Source organism: Chrysochloris asiatica, unplaced genomic scaffold (genome assembly GCF_000296735.1).
Source record: "Chrysochloris asiatica unplaced genomic scaffold, ChrAsi1.0 scaffold00014, whole genome shotgun sequence".
NCBI classification, from domain to species: Eukaryota; Metazoa; Chordata; class Mammalia; order Afrosoricida; family Chrysochloridae; genus Chrysochloris; species Chrysochloris asiatica.
The window spans coordinates 10,321,242-10,338,828 of NW_006408532.1; the positions used below are offsets into that span (position 1 = coordinate 10,321,242).

Consider the following 17,587-nt stretch of genomic DNA (forward strand, 5'->3'; position numbering starts at 1 on the left):
AGTGCTCCTTGGAGGCCAGGATGGCCAAACTTCATGTCTTATTCTCAGACATATTGTCAGGAAGGACCAGTAACTGGAGAAGGATACCATGTTTGGTAAGGTAGAGGTTCAGAGAATAAGAGGAAGACCCCCAACTAGACGGATTGGCAAAGTGACAGCATCATTGGGCTCAAGCGTGTCAACAATTGTGAGGTTGGCCCAGGATTGGGCAGTGTTTCTTTCTGTTGTGCATAGGGTTGCTATGAGTCAGTACTGACTTGATGGCCCCTAACAACTTGATGACCCATCATTCATATGTATTGACTGGACAGCCAAATTTCTCTGGACATTAAAGAATAGTTTCTAACATGAGAGATAGTAAAATAAACAGAACAGAGGAACTTATTGTTGTTAAGTGCTGTTGAGTCAGTTCTGACTCCTAGCAACCACTGTATAGGGTTTCTGAGGCTTCAAATCTTCAAGAGAACAGTAAGCCTTGTCTTCCTTCCAAGGAGCAACTGGTGGGCTTGAATTACAGACCTTCTGTTTCATAGTCTAGTGCTTACCTTATGGAGCTGAGTAGAAATAAAAATACTAAGAAGTGGACAGTAAGAGTGAACAGTTAAGGGAAATTAGAAACTCAATGGAAAGGGTTCAGTATCTGCTATAAACTTCACAGGAGTCTGTGGATGGTGAAAAAAAACTGGCTGTCTACTTCTCAAAAATTCAGCCATTGGAAACCTTATGGAGCTCAGTTCTCCTCTGAAACATATAAGGTCAACCAGAGTCAGAACCAACTCAACAGGAGCTGGTTATTAGATTTAAGAATTCTGAAAAGAGCAAGGTGTGGGAAAGGGTGGAAGGAGGGCATGGGGGAAGGGTGGAGGAAAGCAAGTTTGCAGACAAACAAATATAAGGAAAAATACTGAGCTTAGTAGAGTGGGTGTTTTCTAGGGCTAATGGCTAAAAGACTTAAAATTTGGGGGTTGAATGGGCCCTCTTGAAAGCCTGGCATACATAATATATTTTAAAAGACTCTATACCAAGTCATACTGCTGCTTTGTGTCATTAAGTCGGTTCCAACTTACAGTGACCCTGTGTACGGTTTCCAGTGCTATAAATCTTTATAGGAGCAGAACACCTCATCTTTCTCCCAAGGAGCAGCTGGTAGATTTGACCTGCTGGCCTTGCATCGCAGCCCAAATGAGGAACCTATTACACTTACATAGTGAAATAAATAAACAGAAAATTGAGATACCAAGTCATGTCATTGTGAAATTCAAGAATCCCAGGAATATTAAAAGATTCTACTATATTTCAGAGAGAAAAGCAGGTTATTATATAAAGGATCAAGAATCAGAATGGAATTACAGTTCTAAAGAAAAATACTAGAAACTAAGAGATAGTAGAGAAATGTCTTAAAAATTCAGTGAGGTAAATTATTTTCAACCTAGAATTCTATAACTTACTAAACTGTCAGGGTAGAAGAAAGACATTTTTTAAACAGTCAACTTCCCCTCCTCCCAAGGAAATCGCGAGAGATACCAAACCTGTTGCAATGGAGTCAGATTCTGACTTATAGGGACCCTATAGGACACAGTCCTGGTGTGGCGCTATGGGTTAAAGTGCTGGACTCCAAAGCCGGTTCGAACTGCAAGGTTGGTGGTTCAAGCTAACCAGTTGCTCCTTGGAAACCCTATATAGGGTTGCTATGGGTTGGAACCGACTCAACGACACTTAACAACAACAACGGGCACAGTAGAACTGCTCCATAAGATTTCCAAGGCTGTAATCTTCCACACAGAGGGAAGTGGGTTGCTGATTGATTTTTTGTTTAACCACTGCACCACTAAGCTTCCTCACTTACAGGGTGACTAAGGGCCATAATTTCTGTCTGACTAGTATACCTGGTCTGTTTTATGATTTTGAATTTTGATTTTCCACATTTCCACTCTATCTAGAACTTTCTAATGTGCTCCCTTTACAGCAGTTGGTAGTGGTAGCTGGGTACCATCTAGTTCTTTTGGTCTCAGAGTTATGGAAAATTGTAGTATAATTTGATTTTTAATGAAATACTTGATAAAAATAAAATAGGCCTAATATAACTAGCTTCTTTCTAGAGAAAAATTATTGTTTTTAGCCATTATGTTTAGACTTGTTAGCCATAAACATATAGTAGAGTTCTTACTATAATGAGATAATTTAAGGCAGTTCAGATCCTAGAGAGTAGATCTAGGCAGTTCATAATGGCCTCCAACTGAGAACTGAAGCCTGGGAAATAGTAAGGGGAAATACTAAAAACAAGAATTTGTCATATGAAAGCCAGTCCAGTTATGCAGCCTGCACACTTAAGGACTGGCCTTGAAATAGAGACCCCTGAAAGATTTGGAATATGGAGTTTGGGTTTTGCCACAAAGCTGTAGTTGTAAAACTTTGGCTTTGGGATTAAAAGTAGGACTCTCTGTGACATTTGAACCTTGGTTGCTACTCTTTCCCCTTAGCTAGTATTTCTTTCCCTTAATAAAATAAATTAATTTCCTTGTCCCTTGGAAAACATCCAGACCATGCTTTCACTTCCTCAGACTGTGCTTTCTGGAATCGTTTTCACATATCACGTTTGTTAATTTTAGTTCTTGACTTAGTCTCAGTAAGACTTAAGACCACAGACCATCACCTGATATAGTAATAGTCCTCTTTTGGAAAAAGAAAAAACCAGACCCACTGCCATCCACTCATAGCAATCCTATAGAGCAGAGTAGCACTGCTCCATAGGATTTCTGAAGCTGTAAGTCTTTACCAAAGCAGACTTCATCATCTTTTTCAGGTAGAGCTACTAATGAGTTCAAACTGTCTGCCTTTCGGTTAGCAGCTTAACTCTCTAACCCACTGCACTATAATAATGTTGTTATTGTTGAGTATTGTTTAGTTGGTTCCAACTCCGTAACTCTGTATAGTGTTTCTGAGAAGCTGGTAGGTTTGAACTGCTGAACTTGTGGTTAGAAGTCCAGTGCTTATCTTCCAGCACCATACAGTGGTCCTGCAGATTAATGCACTGGACTGCAAGGTCAGCGGTTCAAGTTTACTAGTCGCTCCTCAGAAACTCTATACAGAGTCACTATGAGTAAGAACTGACCTGATGGCACTTAACAACAACTATACACTGGACATTTTCCATACATTATTTCTAATCTTTATAACCCAGTGAGATGGCTGCTGTTCTTCTGACCACCCCCATTTTACAGATGGAAAAATTGAAGGCCTTAAATCACTTATTTAAGTCACCAAGTTGTTGCTAAGTGCTGTCAAGTTGATTCTGACTCATAGCAACTCCATATAGGGTTTTCAAGGCATGACTGGTAGTTTTGAACTGTCAACCTTTTGGTTAACAGTTCACTGCCACACCAGGACTTCCTAACACCATTATTGTTGTTGTTGAGTGCTGTTGAGTTGGCTCCAACTCATAGAGACCTTGTATAGGGTTTCCGAGGAGCAGCTGGTGGGTTTGAACCACTGACCTTGTGGTTCAGCCACCTTATGGTCCAGTGCTTTATCCTGTAGCACGACACCAGACAAATTTGAGATTCAGAACTAAGGTTTTATGATGCCACAGCTCATTCAGCTGCCACTGCCCAGGCCCCAATTCATCAGGCCTTTGTGACACTTGACCAGCAAATGGAAATATCTGATTGGATAATTATGAAACTTAAAGAGATGCATATGTGTCCTTGTTGTTCAGTGCCATCAAGTTGGTTCCGACCCATAGCGACCCTGTATAGTGTTTTCGAGGAGCGGCTAGTGAGCTTGAACCACCAACCTTGCAGTTCAAACCGACTTTGCAGTCCATGGCATTATTCCGTGGTACCACATCAGGACTCATATATGTGTCCATAGACAGTGGCAAAAATGGATATAATTGATTAGATCTTCTTTTAAGCTCTTGTTTATTAAAACACACTGGACCCACACAGAGAACCAGGTAGACTCTCACAGAACAATATTTGCAGAATCAGAGGAAGTAGGCTTCTTGATATGTGCATGTAAAAATAGCATGCACATATCTTAAGATATTTGTTCCTCTCCCTTAAAGTTAGTGGTTGAGCTAGAAACAGTAAGGAAGTCATTTAGAACTGGGATCATCTGATCCTAGGGGGTCCCAAACCAGACTTCATTTCATATTTACCCATCTTCTTTCCACATCTATATGACCCTACCCCCTTGGTTCTGCTGCTCTGAGATGCTACTTCAGGATCCTGCATCTTTCCTTAGATCCACTTCTAGGTTGGGCCCCTGCTCTATGTCTTTCTCTGTCTTTGTTTAAAATACAACTGAACCACAAATGTAAAAAACTTCAGTTTTTAATCTAAAATCTTAAGAGTCATCTTTTTGTAATTTATTCAAGGCTTATATATTTCTTAAATTCAGAAGTTTCCTTCAAATGAATAAATTATTTAAATATCCTTTTCCCCCCTCCTTTCCAAGTGAAAACAAGAACTAATTCTCTTCCCTCTTCGGAATGAATGTAACATGCTTATAATAAGCATGTGGCACATTTTATCTTTTATTAGTTTTATGCTATAAGATGTGAACTAAATTAATTTTCTTCCCTGTTTAGTTATCTGATATGACTTAGTTAAGAAATTCCTTTTCTTTCTCTTTGTAATTTATCTGATTTTGTTGAATTATTTTGAATGATTGTATTCCCTATTTTTTCTAATAATCTAGATTACTGGTTTGTGCCAATAACATATTATTGTGATTTTTATTTTATAATGTCTGTAATCAGCCCTAAATTCCTGGTGTGGCGCTGTAGGATATGTACTAGAATGTGAACCACAAGATCAGCAGTTCAGACCCACCAGTTGCTCCTCAGACATTCTATACTGGGTCCCTATGAGTCCAAACCAACTCAACAGCACTTAACAACAACAGTTTGCCCTATACATTGTGTTAAAGGAGCTCTGATAGCCTAGTGGTTACGAATCGGCCTGCAAACCGCAAGGTCAGCAGTTCGAAACTACCAGCTGTTCTGTGGGAGAAAGATAGACTTTCTGCTCCTGTAAAGATTTACAGCCTCGGAAACCCTGTACAGGGTCGCTATGAGTGGGGACTGACTCCACGGCATATAACCAACCAACCATACATTGTGTTGCTTGAACCACAGTTGTTGGAATCTATCAGCTGTTGGAATCTATCAGCTGCTCCTTGGGAGAAGGAAGAGAATTTCTGCTCCTGTAAAGATTTACAGCCTCAGAAACCCTACATAGGTTTGCTATGAGTTGGAATCTACTCCATGGCGCAGTGGGTTTGGGTTTGGGTTTATGAGCAGCCCTAACCAGAGCGTAGTGGTTACGAATCGGGCTGCGAACCTTAAGGTCTGTGGTTCGAAACTACCAGCCGCTCCGCGGGAGAAAGATGAGGCTTTCTACTCCCGTAAAGATTTACACCCTCGGAAACCCTGTACAGGGTCGCTATGGGTCGGAACCGACTCGATGGCACTTAACAACAACAACAACAACCAGAGTTATAAAGAACTTTGAGCCCAATACTCAATGAAATGGATTTTAAAATGGTACCCAGTGACAGTCACCAAAGGAATGAAAAACAGCCTCTGATGAAGAAAATGCAGTTCTTGCCTCTGATGAATTAGTCTTTGTGGAGACTAAATTTTGGTCACATATAATCAAAATTTATGTTTGAATTTGAACTCACACTCTCTTCTGTTTCCAGCCTTCTCTAAGTGTGAATGTATGATTTTTATGAATGTGTTGCATATTTATATAGTTGTAATGTGGGTTCAAGCCTGATTATTCATTCCTCAGACACTCACTGAGTAGGCCTTAATCACAGTAAACTCAGTGAACATAAATGAGGGCAGTAGAGGTAATTCCAGAGGAATCTGCATTATTCATCAGCATTCTTGGTTTTGCCTAGGTCCATAGCACAATAGAACTTGACCTTATGTAGGGCAGGGTGGGGAAGTCTCATGCCACAGTGTAGATAAAAGATATTTCAAATGAGGGCAACTGCAGTTCTCATAGACTGAGTAACGCCTTGTCTTTCTCTTGGTGGTAGGATTGTTGTTTTTTTAAACCAACGCTGAAGAACATCTTAGTGCTGGGCTTAAACTTCTCCGGTAAAATAGAAACTGGCTACCGAATTGCTTTTGAAAGCCGTATGCTTTGGGGGCTGTGTTTTCCTTTGAAAACCTAAAAGAAAATCTCGGTCCACAACCGTGATTTCAAGTTCTGTCTTTAATTCCGGCAGGCTGCGCGCAGGGAGGAAGCACTGGGTGGGCGGCCCGGCTAAGAAAGAGTTAAGGGCCGGGGGCGGGCCTTCAGCGCGCCGGAGCTTTAGGGCTCTTTGTTGGCCGCGTCCGGGAGTGGAGACGGCACCGGGCGGGATGGCCGAGTCCGGGCGCGGTCACCCGCGGTGAACGCAGATTGTGGCCGGGGCACTGGGCGAGGAGGGCGAGTGGGGAGCCGGGCTACACCGGCCCAAGCCGGGTCCCGCCCGACGCCTGGAGCGGTGGGGAGAGGGGGCGCCGGACCCGGACGCCGACCGCACACGAAGATGTTGGAGATTTGCTTGAAGTTGGTAGGCTGTAAATCAAAGAAAGGCCTCTCTTCGTCCTCCAGTTGTTACTTGGAAGGTAAGTCCAGGCCCGGGCAGTTGGGAGCAAATTATGAAAGAAGGGCTGTCCCCACGGAGCGGGGGGTCTGGAACTCTGTTCTTAGGCCTCGCTTGTTCGCTTACGCGCCCGCTCCCCCCTTTCTCGCTTTCTTTCTCTTTCTTTCCCTCGAAAGTCTCAGGGCGCTGCTGGCCGAACCGAGAGAGTGCGTGCGCCAGCCCATGATTATTAACTCCTCGGAGTTTATGTCGTGATGGAGGTGTCACGAGAGCCGCAAACAGCTGGCTTCCCCGAAAAAGTTGGAGAAAATGAGTATCACAGACCATTAATGTTTTTGTTAGCCTGCGTTGCGTAATTTCTGCAGTTAATTGGGAATTAGGTGTCAAAAAGGTCTATCTGCGTTTGTGAAAACATAAGATTTTCATTAAGTATCGTGTACAAAGAGGACATGGCTTTTACCCATTTATGGGTACAGAATTTCATCTTTCTACACCCCCCCCCCACACACACACACACTCCCACCCACCCAATGTTATCTACAGACCATGAATAGGTCTTAGGAATTTTTCTCTCTTTAGGGTGAAGAAGGCATTTCCACTGAGTATAGCAGGGTGCAGGAGTTCCTTCAGTAAAACGTAGGATAAGTTGTTGTTAAGTGCCGTAGAGTCGATTCCGACCCATAGCGACCCTGTAGAGGGTTTCCAAGGAGGCAGCTGGTGAGTTTGAACCACCGACCTTGAGGTTCAAATGACTTTGCAGTCCGACGCATTAGCTCACAGCGACACATCTGGACTGCAAATCACAAGATTGGTGGTTCAGACCCACCAGTTGCTCCTTGGAAACCCTATCCCCAGGGGTCGCTATGAGTCGGAATCGACTTGATGGCATTTATCTGCAACAAGAACATTGCGCTTTTGCTTCCTTCCACCCTACTCTTCTGTTCTTTTCTGTTGTTGTTTTTGTTGTTTTGTGCCTTGGAGTCGGTTCCGACTCATAGGGACCCTGTACAAGGTGTCCGAGGCTGTAAATCTTTACTGGAGCAGTCTGATCCCATTTGTTTTGTTTCTTTTCCTTTTTAAAAAATTATCAATCCTAATGAGATGACAACTGAAAAAAAAGTGAACTGGGTGATGTTATTTTTGTAACTTTCAAGATGGTTATGAAATTGATTTGGGGACTGGTCATTTCAGACTACTGCTTTCAGCAGAAAGGCTACTTGTACCTCAGAGATATAATCATTTTTGGATTACTACTATTTAGGAGTTAAATGTAAAGAAATGTAAAGCTCGTCTTTGTTTTAGAAGAAGTAGTTTTTCTGCTATAGTGCCATGAAGTTCTAATGTTTATCTGTTTGGAAATGAAATAGAAACAAATGGAGGCCTCTTTAGATTTCTGATATACTTTTCTTTGCTACTCTGACTTGAGGGGCTGCCTGGAGTCACACATGCAGCCGAAACCATAAATTCCAGTGATATAGGTGAAACTTGTTTGCTCATGTCACAAAACGTCTACCTAGTTCTTCATTCCTCTCTGGGATTTTAGGAACACTCAGTGCCTCAGAGAAGATCCTTCTTGATGGAATGGGATCACAGAAATCAAACATTGGAGGAAGGAGACAGTTTGTCTCCTAAAAGTTGGTATATGACAGCCAGAATCATCTTAATATATTATTTTTCAAGTTGCTCAAGATTCTGAACACATTCTCATTTGCATCTGTAATGAGTTAGTGTTAGGCATTATCATCTCCATTTTGCAGATGGATGCCGAAGGCGTAGTTGATGAATGGACTTTTAGAACTGCAGAAGAGGAGAAAAATTTAGGTCACAGCTTTACTGTGACATTATTTCATTTTACTAGGGGTAAATTGGAGCTTTAGTACATACCTGGTTGGCGTAATTATTGTTGTAGAAAAAAAAAAGATCTTAGGGACCTTACTTTGGCAAACTGTAATGTTTGAATTGTTTAGTTCCAAATCTTAAAAAAAAAAAAAAAAAAAAAACAGAAAAACAAATCCAGTACAGCTATATTGCTTTCTTGTTGTTGTTATTGTTGTTGTTGGGTTAAGGCTTAATCCAGAAATGTGTCACTTTAGGAATTCTTTCTTTTTACTGAATTTTCTGTATTACATTGTTTATATTCAATAAGAGAATGTAAATGGAATTACTGTTTTGTAGTTGAGAGACTAAAACAACCCTTAGGGATCATTTATTTATTTATTTATTTATTTTAGTGTGGAAACCTTTTATTACGTTTTACAACACATATCTCATTCAATATTAACACCTTTTGTGATTGACTAGTTTCACTCAGCATAATGTCTTCCAGATTCCTCCATGTTATGAGGTGTTTCACAGATTCATCATTAGTCTCTAAGGTTGTATAGTATTCCACCGTGTGTATGTACCAAAGTTTATCCTTTTTCCATTGATGGGCCCTTAGGCTGTCTCCATCTTTTTCCTGTTGTGTTGCAACAGGAATAGTGCTGCAATGAACATTGTCTTGTCTTGTATTTCTTGTGGATATATAGACAGTAGAGTGATTTCTGGGTCATGAGGTATTTTCTACTTCCAACTTTCTGAGGAAGCACCATACCGTTTTTCCAGAGTTGTTTGAACCATTTTACAGTCAGTCCCACCAGGATTGTTGAAGGGTCCTAGTATATTCACACCCTTAACATCATTTGTTTTCTATTCTTTTGAACTTTGCTGTTAATGCTGTTGCGAGAGGATACGTCTTTGGGGTTTTGATTTCCATCTCTATAATAGTAGTTTATTATCAGTCCTGTTGTGGCACTACAGGGTATTGTGTTGGACCCCAAGGTCTGTTTGAACCACACAGTTTGTGGTTCAGTCTTACCAGCTGCTTCTTGGAAATCCTTTACAGGGTTGCTACAAGTTGGAACTGACCCCACAGCCCTTAATAACAACAACAGTGGCTTATGATCATGAACGTTTTTTCATATATTTGCTGGCTGTTTGGATGTCTCCTTGATGAAGTATCTATTCATATCCTGTGCCCATTTTTAATTGGGTTGTTTATATTTTTCCTGTCAAGATGTTTTAGTTTTCTATAAATTTTAGAGATTAGTCCCTTGTCGGATACTACAATGCAAAGAATAATTTTTCCCAGCCTGTGGTCTCCCTTTTTGTTCTACTGCTGAAAGCTCTTGGTGCATATACGTTTGTAACTTTCATGAAATCCCAATCATCTATTTTGTCTTCTACTGTTAGTGTATTTTTTTGCAGTGTTTGATAGTGTATATATGCCATGCATTCTAGCCCCTAACTTAGTCCCTATTTTCACATTATAATCTTCATAGTTCTACTGTTTACATTTAGGTCTTTAGTCCATGTTGTTTGTTTTTGTATATGATGTGAGAGATGGGTCTTGTGATCATTTCTTAAGGACTGGAAGTGCCAGTAATCTCTAGGGAAAAACATTTGCCAACATCTGGATAAGTAATCCAGCCTTTCCATTTTACTGCTGTCCTAAATCAATCAGTCAGTGTTTATTGACACCCACTTAGAGCCCAGGCATCCCAGGTCACAGAGGGAATGAAATATGAGCAGGTTTTCCCTTGTTCCATCAAACAAGGTTCAGTTTGATTAAGCTTGCTGCCTGCTGTCAGGCCACTCCCACTGTCAAAGCAATAATAGTATTAACATAACAATGTTGTGGTTTAAAAAATGATAATTTTATTGTATTTTAGGTAAAAATTTACACAGCAAAGTAGGTTCTCCTTTAACAATTTTTATGCAAATTGTTCCTTGTTACTGATTACAGTTTTTACAATGTGGTACCATTCTCATTATTTCCATTCTGTGTGTTCTGTTTCCATTGATCTAATTTCTTTTCTTCTTGCCTTCTCATCTTTGTTTTGAGTAAATGTTTACCTTTTGACTTATAAAATAAACAGTACAACCCATGAGTAATGTTAGCTCCCTTAATTAACTGTATGAGAGCAATCTATTATTTAGCTGAAAGTTGACCTGCAAAAATAGCCCCAATTCTAAGTTCAAAGGGTATCTTATGGCAATAGTCTCAAGGTTTCTCTAGTCTCTTGGTTTAGTAGGTGTGATCTTTTGTAGGAATTTAAGTTTTCTTCTGCTTTTCTCCATTCTATCCAGGACCTTCTAGTGTGTTTAATGGTAAGAAGGGTTGGTAGTGGTAGCTGGGTTTCATCTAGTTTTTGTCTCAGTTTAGTAAGATTGTGGTTTAGTCCCATGGACCAGTTTCTTTGAGACTTTAATTTCCTTCATTCTACTTTTTTTTTTAATGTTTTATTGTGAATTATATGATAGTTTACATGAGAAAACCTCAGTTCCATATTCATTCCATCGTATATCATTACATTGCCATGGTTCCAATCCCCTCCATGCCTCGTCTTCCAACCAAAGGGCATATCCTAGAAGTCCGTGCTCTACCCTCCCCCTCCCCCCTCAGTCTTCCGCCCACAGTTCCTTTCTCTCTCTGGATCCAAAGCCCCCAGCCGCTTCATCCCTCCTTGTCATCGTCTCTGTCTCCATCTCAGGCATCCCTGGTTCTCTGGGTGGGGTCCTATTCTTGGCTCTTATCTGTTGGTGGTCCCAGAGACCTCCGCTCCTAGACTGGAGAAATAATTGCTCTCTTCCTTGCTATAAAACATCTACCCTTGCATTTCCAACACTCACAATCTGTCTTGATAACCATTGTTTACTGCAGTATCACACATTACCCATCTGTATTTCATTTCATCAGCTCCACCTAGACAAATTGGATAGTACTTACTGGTGATTTTGCCTTCCTCCATGCCCCCTAGCTCTAGGTTCCCTCTTGAAGGCTTGTAAGCCAGTTACTTCTTGCCTTTGTAGTCCCTCCCTCCCCATTTGGGTATCCAATGTCCAAGTTGCCCCTCTCTGTTTACTCTGTGTGTGGAGGGGGTGGGAATGTTTCTTGCCGTAAGGATTTATCACCTCTTTTGTGTCACTGCATATGTATTCATAGGTCAAGTTCATCAGCTTGGATCAGCTCAATCTCTCCCCACCCCCCCTTCCTTTCTTCTCCTGGTTGTGCTCTGATCATCCAGTCCCGGTCACGTGGGTGTCATCTGCAAGTGTGGGTGTTCTTGTGCACATGCCCTCTCTTCCCATCAGCCGGCAGCTACATTCTCCACTTGAGTCCTCCGTAGCCATGTCACTGACTCTGGGCCCCGGAGTCCTTTTGCTCCATACAAGTAGAGACCTGTAGTTGGCCACTCATAAGTTTGTTTTTCCCCCATAAGCTTTAAGACCCCAGACTCACCACATGAACTAGGATGTAGAACATTATCTTCATGAACTTTGTTACGCCAATTGACGCAGTTGTCCGCTGAGACTATTATCCCAAGGCTTTTAACCCAGTAAACCAATCCCATGAGTTGTCGGGATGTGTCTTGGAAGCCTCTGTAATTGTGACAGTGTTGTTGTTAGGTACCATTGCATTAGTTTTCAACTCCTAGCAACCTCTTGTGACAGAGTAGAACTGTCCCATAGGGTTTCTTGGTGTAGGATTGGCACTGGACTGGGAACCACAAGGTTGGCAGTTCAAACCCAGCAGGAGCTCTTTAGAAACCCTTTATAGGGGCTCTGAGTTGTATTCGTCTCCATGGCACTTAACAACAACAACAGTCATCTCTGTGGAAACAGGTTGCCACATCTTTCTCCCTCAGAACTGCTGAGCACTTAAACTTTGTGCCACCAGAACTCCTTATGATAGCTGACAATTAGTAATGGTCACTATGTGCCAAGCATTCTTTCAGCACTCTACAAGATTTAATTCCCTTATTTTTCATATTTACCTTATGATTATTTCAGTTTTATACATGAGACAACATGATTAGGTAGGTAACTTGTCCAAATGGCCAGAGCTAACAGAGTGGTTGTGCTGCGATTTGAACCCATGCTGTCTAGCTCCAGACAATCTACTCTTAGCCGTTTTATCTAACAGCTGTTATTATTTGTCTCCATCTCCTTTGGAACTCACTGTTGATATTAAAATGGTATCCTTGGAAACACCCATGAAATGTCTGAATAAATATTTCTCTTCTAGAAATACTGGTAGAATGGTTACTTTTAGAGTATAATGAATTTAATTTTTTAAAAAATGTGCGAGAGGGCTTCAGATAGCTCATGGAAAAATTCCGTTATCTATCATTCCATTTTTCCATAAACTTTTTGAAACCCACTAGTATTTGGTGTAGGTGTCCTGCTAAATTCTCAAGGTCGGTGATTCAGACTCACCAATGGCTCATCGGTAACCCTATACAGGATCGCTGTGCATCAGAACTGATTTCGCCTGCACTTATCAACAACAACAACAATATCTGGCACAGTAGTAGCAGCAACGGATTCATGCTTAAACGATTGTGAGGGTGGCACAGAACCTGGCAGTGTTTTGTTCTGTTGTGCATAAGAACAAAAGTTGATGGCACGTAACAACAACGTATGTAAGAAAATGCCTGCATATGATAATCCTGAAAGAGTACTGAATAAAAAGAATTCTCTCTATCCAGAGGCAGTTACTCAGGAGTTTCTTGTGTATCCTAGAAATATTTTATGCGTATGCAAGCATTATAACATTTGGATTTTGCCATCCAACTTTGTGAACATGTATGTTTAGCAGTGTCTGTTCACTGTGACGACATTTAGCTTTAGTCTTTGGGCTACATTGAACATTCAGTTTTCTGGTTATGTCTTCCTCCTGGAGATATGAAAGAAAACATAACTGATAGCCACTTGAATATCATTTTACTTTTACTTGTTCATGTGTTTGTATTTAAATATGTTGTGCATGAACATTGTGCATGAATGTGTTGGTTCTGTAGTATGGGATCAAAAACTAGTGTCTGTGAGATGAGCTCTTCTTGAACTTTCAAATTTTACTTTAAGGACCCACTTTTAAGTGCTTCTTTTTCAGAAGTTAACTTTCTAGTGACTGCTTTATGTGGTGCCATATATATATAGTTTTAGAACTTTTACTTCAAAGAAGCTCATACTCTTTTTCTAAATACTCTCTCCTGAGGTCATCAAATACCTTCTTGGTTTAGTAACAAAACCAAAGGCTCTTTCTGTAACCTAAGAGAAAGTTAGTCAATCCTTTTTGTTTTGCTCTGTATTCAGATTATTGATTTCTGATGTGGGCCTTGGCACTAAGGACTTGATGTACCTTCTCCTTTATCATACCAACCCTAGGTGGTTTTGTTAATTAACCTGGTTGTTGGTGGTAGTTGTGTGCCATCAAGTTGATTCCTACTCATAGCAACCTTCTCTAGGGTTTCTGAGGTTGTAAATCTTTAGGGAAGCAGAAAGCCTTATCTGGTAAATTTGAGATAATTACTACTATCCCTGTTTTATAGAAAGAATAAGGGCCCCAGTTCACTTTGGTTGGAAATAATATTGAATTTGGAGTGAGGTGGTTCAGACTTTCCTTTGACTTCTCTGAGTTCCTGTTTTCTTATCTCCTGGTGTGGTGCTATAGGATAAGCAATGGACTGCTAATGTAAGATTGGCGGTTCAAATTTACCAGTCCCTCACTGAAAACCCTATATAGGGTGACTGTGAGACAGAACTGACTCGAATGCACCTAACAACAAATTAGAAATAAGATTCTCTGTGCAGTCCCCTTTGCAGGATTTTTTTTTTTGAAGAGCTGGGATATGTATTGTACCAACCTAGAGGATATTCTTTTTTTTTTTTTTTTTTTCTAGGATATTCTTTTGAAATGCCCATACATGTTTGCAAGTTTTGTGGCTATCCCAAGTATTGCTAGGGTAACATTCTTATGTGTAGAAAGGGCATCTCTGGTGCCAACCAGCTTGGCTCCAAATACCAGCTGTGCTCCCTTCTGCACATCTCATCTTCAGCTGGTTGCTTTTTTTTTTTTTTTTTTAATGTTTTATTGTGAATTATGTGATAGTTTACATGGGAGAACATTAGCTTTACGTTCATCCTATCATATATCATTTCATTGCCATGGTTACAATCCCCTCCATGCATCATCAATCAACCAACCAAAGGGTATACCTTACAAGCCTGCTCCCCCCCACAGCCCCTCTCCCTCTCTGGGTCTAAAGTCCCCAGCTGCTCCATCTCGCCACGTCATCGTCTCTGCCTCCATCTCAGGCATCACTGCTTCTCTGGGTAGGATGCAGCTCTCCATTCTTCTCCCTTGATGGTCCCAGGGACCTCTGCTCCTAGACTGCAAACTCCTTGGTACAAAATGTCTACCTTTACATTTCCAACCCTCACAATCAGTCCTGATAACAATTATTCACTATTGTATCACAAGAGACCTATCCGCATTTCCTTTCATCAGCTCAGATTGGATACTACTCAGTGGAGATTCTACCTTCTTCTATGCCCTCTGGATCTAGGTTCCCTCTTGAAAGCTTGTAAGACAGTCACTTCTTACCTTTGTAGCCCCCCAACTTTGGGTAGCCAGTGTCCAAATGGCCCATCCCTGTCTACTCTGTGTATGAAGGGGTGGGAATGATCCTTGCTGTAAAGATTTGTTCCCTCTTTTGAGCTCCTGCATCCATAGGTGTAGGTCAGGTTCATCAAATTGTATCCAATTACTCCTTTTTTCCTCTTCTTTCTTCTTCTAGTTGAGCTGTGATTAGCCAGTCATTGAAGCCAGGTCAAGTGGGTATTATCTGCAAGTGTGGGTGTTCTTGTGCATATGCCCTCTCTTTATCAGCTGGACACTTCACTCTCCACTCTTGTCCTCTGTGGCTATGTCACTGACTCTGGGCCCAAGAGTCCCTCAGGTCTTGCCACACTGCTGGCCAACCAGGACTCCACCCTGGTTCACAGGAGTCTAATGAATGTTGTAGGGCTTACCTCGCAGCTTCATTGTTGCTATTTTCCCCTCACTTTCCCTTATCGGTGACGAACGTGGTCAACAATCAGAGCATGTATTCCCATTGAGTCTTAGTCTTGGAAGGGGATTTGATTTGAGGGGAGAGCTGGTTGCTTTTTGAACCTCAGGTTTTGCATTTCTGAAAATAAAGTTCATAATAGCACCTCCGTAATTGAGTTGTGAGATTTAAATGAGAAATTTTGTAAAAGTAATTTAACACAGAGCCTTGCATAGAAAGAACAGAGCTGTTATTTAAAACAAGTATTTAGTAATCCTAAAGGTCAGCTTTGCCAGTTTCTCTAATGACTGAGGTGATGATAGAATTGATCTGAATCCACCCATAGTTTATTTTGTTAATTAAGCAATTCATTTTCAGGTTTGTTTTGATGTGTATAATTAATACTTACTGTGTTGGAAAATATCTTCCCTTCCTCTGACCCTCTCCGGTTACCATGGTGAAATTTTTCATTATGGAAGGAAAAACCCCATTGGTTCATGGACATTAACATTTTACATCTTTCTCTAGAGACCATATTTCTATGAGCCCCAAACCCGAAAATTGATAATCTCACACTACATAATACCTCTGTGAAATCAAGTACTGTGTTTTTGCCAGTATGGTCAATTATGTGAAATAGAGGAAGAAATATCAATGGATAAGTTTTTAATATATACGTAAAATAGAAACTTACCAAATGGAACACTGGAAGGATTTAACTTTCCCTCCTTAAATGGTGAATCGTAATTAAACTGACTAAAGAGCCATTTATTAAATGAATTGTTTGTTTTGATTAACAATTTTTTTTAACTTTCTCAAATGGGAAATGTATAATTGGTAACAAAAGTAGACAGCCTAATGTACTCATCACCCAGTTTTAGCAATTATCAATTTATAGCCAATCTTGTTTCAACCATTATCTACCCCCCATTAATTTGAACTAAATTCCAATACATTTAGAGGTTGTTTTCTTATATAGCAAAGTTATGTTTAAAAATAATTCTTGAGGAATAGCTTGCTAGTTATTCCTCCCTCCCCCATCGCTCTGTAGCTTTTTTATTTATTTTAAGGTTTTTATTGTGGATTGAGTGAAAGTTTACAGGGCAGATCATCAGTTTTACATACAACAAATCATACACCTTGTTTCATTACAATAATTATAATCCTCCCTCCATGTACCATCAGTTAACAGTATTTCTCTTTATTTACTTTAGCTTTTTTTTAAAAAACAAAACACTCAGGCATGTATAATAATTTACACCTTCAAAGGGCACATTCTGCGCATATATAATAATTTACACCCCCAAAAGGGCTGCAAGTCTGCTTACTGGTCACCAGCTCTTAGTCCCTTTCTTCCCATGAATCTAGAGTCCTCAGCTGCTCTCCTTCTCCATGATCCCATCTCTTTCTCTATCTCTGGCATCACTGCTTCTCTGGATAAGGTCTCGCATTCTGCTTGTGCTAGGGTCCTAGGGTCCTCTCTTTCTAGACTGTAAAATGAACCACTCCCCTGTTTTTGTTACAAAATTTCTGCCTTTACAACTGTGACTCGCAATTAGTCATGATAACAATTAGTCACTATTGAATTATACAATTCTTATCCCCATCTCTTTTCAGACCCATCTAGACAAGATGAAAACTATTCAGTGGGGATTCTTTCTTCCCCCCATACTCTTAAACTAAACTCCCTCATATACTCTTAAACTAAACTCCCCCTTGAAACCTTGTAAGTCAATCACTTTTTGCCTTTATTGCCCCCTCATTTTAGGAGTCCTGTTGTGGCGCTGTGGGTTAATGTGCCAGACTGCAAAGCCATATAAACTGCAAGGTCTTTGGTTCAAGCTCACCAGCTGCTCCTTGGGAACCCTATACAGGGTCACTATGGGTCGGAATCAACTTGACAGCACGTCACAACAAAAACAACATTTTAGGTAGCCATTGTCTAAGTTGCCGTCCCTATCTACCCTGTGTACAGGGGGGATAGCATTGATACTTGATGGGATGACTCCTTCCCTCTCTGTTGACCTATACTCTCCTTGAGTATAGGTCACGTTTATCAAATTGTAACAATATATCCTTGTTTCCTTTATCAAAGAAAAAAAGTTTAG

At 40.6% G+C, this 17,587-nt stretch overlaps 1 protein-coding gene across 2 annotated transcripts in view; it reads left to right on the forward strand.

The window, feature by feature from the left end:
* Positions 1-17,587, forward strand: part of ABL1 (c-abl oncogene 1, non-receptor tyrosine kinase) — a 224,015-nt gene that overhangs the window by 131,808 nt on the left and 74,620 nt on the right. Inside the window, exon 1 of one of the 2 annotated variants that reach the window (XM_006834882.1) lies at positions 6,547-6,628. The exons of the other annotated variant lie outside the window; for it this stretch is intronic. Within the exon in view, the coding sequence (XP_006834945.1) occupies positions 6,550-6,628 (79 nt within the window). The 5' untranslated portion in view covers positions 6,547-6,549. Of the gene's footprint in view, positions 1-6,546; positions 6,629-17,587 lie in introns of those variants that run through there. 2 annotated transcript variants of the gene reach the window in all.